Source organism: Calliopsis andreniformis, chromosome 5 (assembly GCF_051401765.1).
Source record: "Calliopsis andreniformis isolate RMS-2024a chromosome 5, iyCalAndr_principal, whole genome shotgun sequence".
Lineage (NCBI taxonomy): Eukaryota > Metazoa > Arthropoda > Insecta > Hymenoptera > Andrenidae > Calliopsis > Calliopsis andreniformis.
This window is the reverse complement of record NC_135066.1, coordinates 3,574,936-3,585,642: the sequence shown is the minus strand read 5'-3', so window position 1 is coordinate 3,585,642 and position 10,707 is coordinate 3,574,936. Positions and strand designations below refer to the sequence as shown.

At 47.8% G+C, this 10,707-nt stretch overlaps 1 protein-coding gene across 2 annotated transcripts; it reads right to left on the bottom strand.

The window, feature by feature from the left end:
- Positions 1-8,108: 8,108 nt before the first annotated feature.
- On the bottom strand, positions 8,109-10,401 carry Srr (Serine racemase). Of its 2 annotated transcripts, XM_076378726.1 has the most exons (6): positions 10,333-10,401; positions 9,944-10,063; positions 9,522-9,765; positions 9,293-9,455; positions 8,861-9,153; positions 8,109-8,755 (listed from the first exon to the last, which is right to left on the bottom strand). In XM_076378726.1, exons 2-6 carry the CDS (start codon positions 9,969-9,971, stop codon positions 8,407-8,409), a joined length of 1,077 nt encoding a protein of 358 aa, XP_076234841.1. In that variant the 5' UTR covers positions 9,972-10,063; positions 10,333-10,401; the 3' UTR covers positions 8,109-8,406. The 2 variants fall into 2 exon arrangements, with proteins under 2 accessions (XP_076234841.1, XP_076234840.1); XM_076378725.1 differs by lacking the exon at positions 10,333-10,401 and having other exon boundaries at positions 9,522-9,880; positions 9,944-10,237.
- Positions 10,402-10,707: the final 306 nt, after the last annotated feature.

The following is a 10,707-nucleotide window of genomic DNA, read 5'->3' as shown; positions in this document are numbered from 1 at the left end:
CAGGACCCAGAACAAAAACCAACCCCCAGGGCCCATATTCCGCAACTCCGACATTTAGTTCCAAGCAGAGATTGCGTAAGTGGCGGCACAACCTGCGCGCAGCTCGTGGCACCGCGAAAGAAGCATCCAAAGCATGTGGATCTCGTTAAACGGGTTAGCTCAAGTCTGGAGACTGCGTATACACTTCGTGATCGTCGCACACATATCATTCATTTATTCCAGAGCAGTAGCCGCGTAAAAGGGCGGGCACGAGTTCCTCTACAGTGGAATCGTTCTTTTTAAACTAGCAGGAAACAAGAGCCGATAAAAACAGGGAGACTCCGAAGAGGTCTCTTGGCAGAGTCGCTTTCACGAGTAGCTCTGCTCGGATTCTGGAAGCACCACGCATCCGTCGAGCTCTTGTTTCTGCGAGTAGTTCTCGTTTACATCGTGTTCCAGTTCGAAAACGCGAACAGTCGAGGGACATACAATTCCAGGCGAAGTTTTTAGGCTGCAATCTTCCGAGATGTCGCTGACTGAAGTCCCGCTCGTCAGGTATTCGTACGGGTGACCCAGTCTCCCGATCGAAACTTTCTCCGGCAGCCATTTCGCCTTTTTACTGTCCTCTCGCATCCCGAGGAAGAAGATCGTCCAACGAGATTACAGATGTCGGATGTTGGAACGCAAAGATGAAGCCCTTTGAGAATCTGTTTCTTTCAAAACTGACCTTTGGACTGTGATTCACTCCTCTCGCTTTGTACGTCCCCGAAAGATCGGGAGCACCGATTTCGTTCTTTCAGAAAAGGGCGAAACGATTACACGGACAATAAAAAATTCCATTTCGAATGCTCCGAATTTCGGGGAAGAATAGATGCCATGTTTATGGGACCTTTCTTCACAATTCTCTATTTAATTCTCGAAATAGACACTTCTGGCTTTCGAGAGTTCTCGAGCCATCAGGAGATTGAGTTCAGCAGTTCTCATTCGCTTGAAACTCTCCAGAGCTTCATCCATCCACACACATTGCTCAGATATTTCAAAAATTGGAGTCCTTTATGTCTGTCGTAAAAAAAAAAAAAATACAGAAAACAAGCCAGAGGGTGGGTGACCACCCTGGTTAGGGTGTCGAAAGTGAACGACCCGGGTGAACCGGTGCAGGACACGGCGTGACTGGTGAGCACATTAGAATAACGTCCCTTGCACTACAGCCTGCTACTAATTACACGGAGTTTGTATTAATGCGGACGTTAGCATTCCGCCATGGCCATCCGGCTTTCCCGCGGCTGTCGACAGACGTTGGTTACGTGTCGACGTGGCCCGTCGTCATTGTCCACCTCATTGCTGGTTGTTGCTGCGTGTCGACGATACCCACGCGGCCACCCGCGCCCTAACCTGTCAGGGGGGTGTTCGTCTGCTGGATTTAACTGCAACTAGGTAGCAGCTTGAACTACCAAATCACGCGGTGCTGAATTTTTAGCTATGTATGCGGGGCAATCCTTAATATATGTATTTTACAGCTTGAAGAGGGGACAGATAATAGAAGGTCCTTGAAGGTATCTTGCTTTCATTTTAGATTATAATGGTAGTAGAAGTAAATTGACCTTTTCATAACAGGAAAGGGTTTTCGGACAACTCATTGCTTTCCGGAAATAATTATGCAAGGGTGACAAGGAGAACTTGCACCATCGAGAGGGTGGAAAATATCTCTGCGATCTCGGGCAGGAGCAATTTCCGCAAAGCATTAATACGTTGCAGATAAGATTGGCAATTCCTTGGCAGCCATTACTGCCGGCGCGATATCATAAAACAGGAGCGATTTTCAATAACGGGCGGACGATAATATTGGTAGAAAACGAGTCTCGGTGCTCCCCTCTGCTGTTCCTCTTTTTTTATTTCTCCCCTTCTTCGACTAATTTCCAGCGCCCTCTCGATCGACGCCTCTCCCTGTTCCAAGATCCTCGACGATTCTTCTCGCCTCTCAGAGATCTTGAGGCCCCAGTAAATAGTATCGTAGAAATGCAAAGTAGAAGTTCGTCGAATCTGACTAATGAGAAAATACAATCCTATCGATTCCTCTCGCTTAAATGCGACATTTTCCTCGATAGTGTTCGTCAGTGTACGACCAGACGCCCTGCTCTCCTCCAAAGACGCGCCCCATCGAATCACTGGCCGTTAACCTTGGTACAAGTCACCTTGGTGCCGCAATTAGGGAAGATCGATCGCGCCCTGCTCGGAAATTTAATCTCGGCGAGTTGATCAACGACTGCCTAGCGTTAAAAGAACTTACTAATTATGCCGTGCCTAAGCCCTGCTCCCCTGAAACGAGGATAAATGAAGATTTAGGAACGGAGCGGGGAAAAAACAAACTATCAGGGACCCTCTTTCAACCTTACAAATTGTACCTTATTTAGCAAATCTAGGGAAGATTGATCATAGGCCGTTCCACTTTCAGCAAGATATACACGAGATAATAGTAGCCTCTGAACGTGGCAGTTTCAGTTCATTAAAACTACTCTCTCTCTCGCGATAAGTGCAACTTAAAACGCGATAACAGGGGCAGCCGATCCGCCGAGGCAGAAAAGAAGGCAGTTGCGTCGTACTCGCAACTCCCTGTTCTCGTAGCTCACTAAAACATGCTCGGGTGAAAAAAAAAAAAAAAGAAGAAAAACGCGAGTCGGGGGATGAGCTGGCGGGAAAAAGCGCGTACCTTATCTGCCGGGGGCAGTACGTTTCGAGCATTGTTTCAACGGGGGAAAAGGTGAAAGGGGTTGATAGCGGACGCTGGCACGCCGTCCGTGTGTCCCTGTGTGAGGGTGTGCTTTTAACGAGCAAACTTTCTGCAAATAAATTTCGCAAATCAGCGAGCGGTTCCTTCTGAGAAGAAGCTCAGCCCGCTGCAGCGTATTCGCGCGTTCCTGCCAGTGTGTCTGCCAGCTCGTGTGCTTCAATCGGGAAGAATAAAGCGAACAACATGGACGGGGCGAAGCAAATATCCGCCTTTACGGGGAAACGGAGTCGGGCGCGTCTCCCTTTGAAACAGGCCGATTGGAAACGTAGAGGTGGAAATTATTTCTATGAGCCAACGGTGAGCCGGCAACGATTACGTCCGCACTAAAGGCTGTTTGCAAATTCGTCGCGCTGTCAAAGGATGCTAACCCGCTGCGAACAGAAATATCTTAATATGGAATCCATGAAAAATAAAGCTGGGAGCTTTTCTGCTAATTGAAAGCTGTGTCGTGGATCTACACGGCTTCTGAACCGATGTACTTAAACATCAGGTGTGCTTACATTTTATTTGACAAAGTTGGAGAGAATCGACGAAGCCTGTTCAGGGTCAGTCCTATTCTCCTTTGACCGATACGCTGCTCCAAAAAGCTCCTTCGCAATTGGAAAACGAACGCAATTCTCAAAGAATGGGTCAAAGCCCATTGAACTGATCGTATTTAAGCATCGGCTCAATCGACAGTACTTTTGACTCTACCACAATTTACTTACCCCCGCTACCCCTTCTAAAAAGTTATCCCCGCGAAATTGGTACCGCAAAGTTTCAAGAGTCCTTCTTAAAAACTGTTTTGGAAGTCGTGAAAAGGCGTGCTCGCTCGTAACCTATTTTGAAATTAGGAACAACCAGGGGTAGTTTAATTAACGAAAGTAGAAGGGTAAACCTGCCCTCGGTCGTTTTGCCTCGAAATCTTTGGCCGGGTCTCCGCTGGGTCTAGGTTACCTCGACTTTCCCTCTCCAATTCTTCTTCCCTTTCTTCCACGCCTGAAGAAACTTTCCCCAGGGTGGACATTTCGGTAACCGTTTTATCGAGCACTCCTCAATGTCCTATTAATTAGAGAACTTTGAAACAACGACTTTATTTAACCTTCACCCCTTGTTGCCCAATTCGCTGGGCGACACCGTCGCCTTCTCGGGTTTTCATTAAGTTAATGTCGAAGCGGCGAGAGCGACTTGCTAAACGCCGCGTAATTCATTCTTGAAAGGATAAGCTTCTCAACCTACCAGTGGGGGAGGAACGAGAACGCTGATCACGCTTCTGACGAATCTGCGTTCAAGGGGGATTCTGTGGACTATGAAATCCTAAATCTGGTTAGACCGAATTGTACGCACTCTAAAAAAAATAACCTCGAGGTAAGCTTCAGGCTATGTCGCGTGACTATGAAGCATCTCACTTACGATCCTCGTTAATTAAGAATCTTCTCCCATTCTACGCGGCCCCTTTTTCCTGTTGGCGCCTTTGAGCAGACCTTTTGAATAAATCTCTGACATCGAGATATTTTTATTCCCTGTGGCAGCGATTTGACGACAGCGGCTTAGCAAAGAAGACGCTTTCTCAGTTTCCCTCGAAGGGAGAGTAAAGGAGGACGGTTTTTCTGGACTTCCTGGAAGACCAGCCCGGAATACAGGCCAATTAATCTACGCGCAGATCCACCCTCGGCAGGAGTTCTTCTTGTCGCTTTTCGCCCTTTTTACCTTCGCCCTCTACCGAGCGGTTCTGAGAGGAGTGGCGAAATTTGGGTAGCCTGGTCCGTCCCATTCATCGGTGGGATGAGAAAAGTTTTATGGACGAAGGTTCTGAGGCGATTAGCCTTCGAAGTTCCTTGCAACAAAGTTCCACGAGAATGTCTGGCGTGTTCATAAATCGTCGGGAGACGTTCGATTGTAGATACGGGGTCAAAAGTGATCCATGGCTGATGGAGTCTAGTAGATTTAGGTCCTTACACGCCATAAGCGTTTTCAGTGTGCTCTGATGTGTCAGTCAATTAGTGGAGCAGCTAGGCTGGCGCGTCTGTCCATTACGTGCCACTTCTACTTACAGGGAGGATCTTCATGCAGTATTTCGATGTTTTAATGGATTTTTATTTCCTCTGATTGAAAGGAACGATAATTATCTCAGGGAAAGCTCGCTGCCTTGAATTCACTCAAATTTTCCTCCTTCTGGGTATAATATACAACCTCTTAACGCGACTTTAGAAACACCCTGTAGACCAGCAGCGTACAGACGGACATAGAGGCAGGGTCGGCTAATTGCTGGGAATGTGTCTTCTCCCGGTCACAAAGCTCGCTCGCGGTCGACAAAATGGCTCGACAAAGTTAATCCCTTCGCCGAGCTTCAACCCCCTTCACCCTCGCCCCTTTCCCCTTGCCACTTGGTCCAGCCGCCCTTCGAAAGCCGAAATCTCATAAATTCGACGAAGCTCTCGATCCGCTCCAAGATTTAGCTGAAAAAGGAACTGTGCGTCCACGGGGCTGGAAGCGAGAGAAGGGGGTGAGAATCTTTCTTCGCCCTCGTTACGCTAACCCCTCCCCCTCGGAGCTGGATTATCCAGCGGAATTAACTTTCATCTTGGAAAACTCTGGCCCTGCAGCTCTTCGAAAATCCTATCCCTACCAGCCCGTGCCAGCGACCCTCGCTCGCGTTAATTCTGAGAAATTTCGCGGCGACTCCCCTCTACAGAGGGCGAAGCGGAGGGAGGAAATTGCGAGCATTTAAAACGGACAGCGGCTGGACCACGAGCAGTATCGATGTCGAGGAGGAACGGAGCGAATAAATCGCAAAAAAAGTTGGCCCGCGAAGCGCACCGCGACAGGGGTGGCAAAACCGTGGCACAAAGGGGTGGCTGTGGCGGCGCGAGCCCTCGCATTAGTTTTTATTCGCTGTTTGTTATACACTGAGGAGGCAGAGGAGTAGGCAGCGTTGGTAACCGGAGTCAGACCGCCCACCTACAAGCCGCGGCAATAAAATGGATTTATCGATGCCACAAAATGGCGGCTCCTTGCCCGCTCTCGGCCTCTGCTCGTACTTCATTTTGCCGATATTAAATGCTGTAAATTCAGGCCGCCGCTGCTCTCCTTCTTTCTCCCTCCAACGCTATTTCTCGTTTTCGTTTCACCACAGTTTTTCCTAGCGCCGGAAATCGGTAGGAGAGCGGCGGCTCAAAAGAAGGGGGAGGGCGGGAAAAAATTCTGTAGAAACTTTGGTCGCCCTTAATCCGCATCCTCGAGGCTACTCGTAAAGTTTAATCTCGGTCAAAAGCTGCTGAGAATTGTGGATCGTAAAGAGAGTACTGGAATCGAGGAAATTGTCGCGGAAGGATCGACATAAATGGAGCACTGCGAACAGGAGATGCGAAGGATGCTTGTGACGATCAAAATGGAGCATTGTTAGCTTTTATATCGTCACGACAGAGAATCCTCTTAGAAAATCACCAGTGTAGTTATTAACATACTGAATGAGGAAATTGTAAGGGGTATAAAAATTAGAATCCACTCTCAGCAGGTTTCTATTTCTCTTTTCACTCTCATCCTCTTTTCTAAACCTAATTTTCGATCTCCAAAGGAACACAATCATCAAAAAAATTCTTCCCTTCATTCTTGGCACAGTGACCCATTTTGTTTCATCGAAGACCATTTAAGGGAATTCATAAACTTCGAGGTCTTTTTCTATGAGTGAAATCCCGAACAAAGTAGCTTCCTCCGAGGCGCAGCATCGCTCCAGTTTTCCATCCACGCCTTTTCCTCCTTTCTTCGTACCTGTGGTGCCTGGAATATCAGGGACGTGAAAAGATGAGAAAAGAAAGCATTCGCGGATCTTTCATCGTCCAGAGCTCGCAGGCTCCCTCTCTGGGTGGTTCACATATCATAACTCATCCGGCGTGGCCCGATATTAGAAAGGTGACATATCGTCGTGTATTGTGAACCGCCTCTGAAAGGAACTTCTGAAGTCGCGAACTCCTTTCACGCGACGCTGCCCACCCCGCCTCCTCCTCTCCGTCGCTCTAATGCGCACGATACATTATTCGGGCTGCAATGGTAACAAAACCCTGGAGCGTCCTAAAGATACATTAATCCCGCGACACCCGCATTCCTTTCGAAGATAGTCGCACGGAAACGCGAAGATTCGCCGCTGAAAACACGAAATTCAACAGTAGCGTAGGACATCTCACGTTTGCAATTTATTTCGTGTAAGTGGAACACTCCCTGACCAAATTAAAACTGATCCGCGTCTAAAAAATATTCAGGTTCGTTTCCTTCGAGGCGAAGAAAAGTGTAATAATGTTATTTCTTCGTTTCTTGCTTTCATAAGAAGCTCAGGATTGTTAGGATCTAGCGCGAGGGAAGATAGAATTTCCCTCTCTGAGAAAAAAGCAAAGGGAATTACGCTGTGGGCTCAGAAAGAGGGAACCTGAGAATGCGCTTTATTTCCGAAGATTTCATACCAGGTTCCGTGTTGATTTGGAAAATTGTACAAAGAAAATAGGTTGATTAAGGAATGCGTGGGAGAGTGAAAATTTGAAAGCAATTTCTAGGGGGAAGAGGACAGGAAATGTGCAGTCTGAATTATCGAGAACATTGCTAAGGAGATGACTCTATCTCGTCTTAGATAATATTCGAACCTTCATTATCTCAGTGAAATATTCCTCTCTCAATCTGATCAATTCTATAGTTTAATGATTAAATTCCCAGATTACGTTTCGCATCTGGGTCAAAGATCCCGCAAGAAGGATATCGCCCTTCGAACCTTCCATACCATTTGGCTCCAGTTTTCACAAGTCCTCAAAAGTCTCAGAGAACAGTTCGAGGAGCAGTTTATTTCTTTTAAAGTTCCAACACGCTTCTCCAGTCTTTGCCTCCGCTTTACTAGATCCCGACCTGACTTGGTGTTTGATTTCTATTCCATCCCAGTTTCGTACTCCATGTCCCCCATCCAAACGAGAACAGTATGCAATCGACGGGGACGAGATGCTCAAAGTTGTTAAACACGTGCTCGCTGCGCGATACGAGCGGCGTAATCAAGATCGTAAAAGCGGCGCTTTACGACCCAGCCGCTTACGCGAAAACCCAATCATATCCGCGTGAACCGGAAGCATCGGGCAACACGTACGCCCGCTGTGGCATAAACCTGCGAAACGGGCTGGAGGCCGGCTTGAATTTTACTCTCTTCCTCCCTTTTGCAACTGGGGAAACGGTGATAAATTTCGCGGCTGTACTTTTACGCAGGCACGTTACGCGCCGGGCCTGCTCTCAAATTTCCCGCCATCGATCCCACCCTTCGATGCAAATTACGCCGGAGGATTGGTTGCAATGGGAGCCCTAACATTTCGCTTATCGGGGAAAGTGGAGGTTTAACGAAAAAGTACTATATTTTTATTGAAACGCATAAATATCGACTGAGAAGGTACGGTCACTACTATACAGAAAGAAGATCGAAGGGCGAGATATATCCAGGTACGCTCAATCTTCATTTTCATAGAAAACAGATGGAAGGAAGGAGCCCAAGAATGATTAAATATCCGTAAAAATTCTTCTCTCGATATTTTTTCACGCGAAAATTCTGTGGTAAAAAATTCTCCAATATTCTGTGATCTATGACAATCTCATCGCTGAATGCAGGAAGTATGTAAAGTCCCATGGTACACGGTCTAGGGTAGATTGAGGGTGGACATGTCGCTGGTACCGAATACTACCCTCTGGTAATTCTGATACAACATGTTCTTGAGCTGTTCCGCGTGATCCCTGTCTCTGGTCTCGCACACAACCTTCACGTCCACGCTGAAGATGTCCGACATGATCCAAGCCCGCTCGTGCATGATATCCTTTATCGAGACGCCTATGTTGGCGAGCATTCTGCATAGCTCCGCGATTCCGCCTGGTCGATCGGACACTGTCACTGTGAACTTCAATAGGCGACCCTCCGCAGCTAAACCCCGTTCCAGGCATCGTCCCAGGATAGTCGTGTCTATGTTTCCGCCGCAGAGAGGCAACACCACCCTAATTGATACAGAAGATGATAAGGGATTAGATTTTTAGAACAATTAAAAATTCAGACAAGATTCGAGTAAAGTGTCAGAGAACTTGATAAAATTTGTCACGAACCTTTTTCCTTTGAGTTCCTCCAGCTGTCCGGCCAATATGGCCGCCAAGCCAGTAGCACCAGCACCCTCCACGATGCACTTTTCATTCTCCACCAACTTAAGAATCGCAATAGCTATCCACTCCTCTTTCACCACGACCAATTTATCGATTAATGGATTCGCCGTGGCAAAAGCATTATACCCAACCATGGGAACTGCCAGGCCGTCAGCCAAAGTCGACTCTATGGGAGTGTATATCGGCCTGTCCGCTTTTCGCGCTGCATAGAAACTGGGACACCTTTCCGATTCGACGCCCTGGAATATCGACAAAAGATTCTGGTAGAAATTCACAGAGTGCAAGCTGAGAGCAAATGCTGCCTCTTCAGCAAGTAGAGGAAGATTCTCAGAGAAAGAAGCTTAAAGAGGATAAACGTTTAAATGGAAGATGACTCACGATGATTGTCACGTCAGGATAAAGGGTTTTCACTGCTAAAGCTACTCCCGCGATCAGACCACCTCCTCCAACTGGGACAACCACTGCGTCTATGTTTGGCACTTGCTCGACGATCTCGAGGCCTAGGGTGCCTTGACCTGCCATGATGTCTGGGTGATCGTACCTGGAATGCAAATTAATTGAATTAGTTACATAAAAAAGAATGAAAAAAAAATTAAGATGATCATACCCATTTATATACGTCAGTCCTTTCTCCCTTCCTTGACGAAGGGCGATTTTCTTGGCCTCCCCCATGTCGTTGCCTTCAACGATCACATTAGCGCCATATTGTCTACACGCAGCAATCTTCATAATCGGCGCCACAATTGGCATCACCACAGTCACAGGAATCCCCAGATTGTATCCATGATAGCAGAGGGCAAGGGCGTGATTGCCCAATGAGGCAGATATCACACCAGTCTTCTTCTGCTCGTCTGTCAACATCACAAGAGCATACCTAGCTCCACGCTCCTTGAAGCTACCAGTCGTCTGAAGAAAATCCTTCTTCAGGTACAGGTCGATGCCTGTCATATCTGACAAGCGCGATCGCTGAAGAAACAAACAGGTTTCTACATTCAAATAAAAGCTGAAGAAGCTTGTCAGAGATCATACCACGCAGGGAGTGTTGATGATGCCACATTTGATCTTAAAGGCCGCTGACGTGATGTCCTCGAAGGTGATCTTCTGCGGGTTCTCCTCGACGCAGAAAGGGTCGATGGGCTCCTCGGTGGTCTGTGGACAAAAATGCACCATTTTGGATAGATCTCTCAACTTGACCGGTTCAATTCGGTTGAGAGCGGGCACGATCGAAACCAGCGTCGCGAAGAGACACTTGAACAGCTCGAGGCAATCGAACACGACACTCTCGAACGGGAAACGAGGCAATCGCATCCCGATTATTCCCTTCCGATCTGTCGGGCTCTAAGACTGCCGCGATAAGCGCGATCGAGCGATTTCTATCGCGAGATCTCGGCCGAGAGTGACGCGGAAGCAGTGATTACGTGAAACGTCGGCGGGTCGTGCTCCTCGTTCCTGCTGTTCGAGATCAGATCGAACGTGCACCCGTTCAGGTGGTCCTGACCGTTCAGCTTCTTGTTCAGGTCCTTCATGGCCGAGAATCGAGCACACGCCGAAAATCTACTGGACTTTCGCGCGTCGTTCCACTTACATATTGGAAAGCCGCGTGTATCGAGGTGACGCTGGTTATCGCTGCGACCCTTGACCCCCTCCCGCTCCTCTTCCGACAGAGAGTTTCGAGTCGCGTGATTGCCATAGTTAGATCTGTTCGTTCGCTGTGCAACTCGGCGTTTCTTTCCTCGCGATAAGGCTGTTGATTAATAATCAAGCGCACTGGCAGACGTCGGTTTTTTAGAGAA

Bases quoted from the DNA above. Each gene is read 5' to 3' on its own strand.
- Srr (XM_076378725.1), bottom strand. From the start codon at position 10,222: ATGCGATTGCCTCGTTTCCCGTTCGAGAGTGTCGTGTTCGATTGCCTC. The intron at 9,881-9,943 runs GTATGATCTCTG...TTGTTTCTTCAG, and splicing joins TCATCAACACTCCCTGCGTG to CGATCGCGCTTGTCAGATAT. The intron at 8,756-8,860 runs GTTCGTGACAAA...TGTATCAATTAG, and splicing joins GAGGAACTCAAAGGAAAAAG to GGTGGTGTTGCCTCTCTGCG.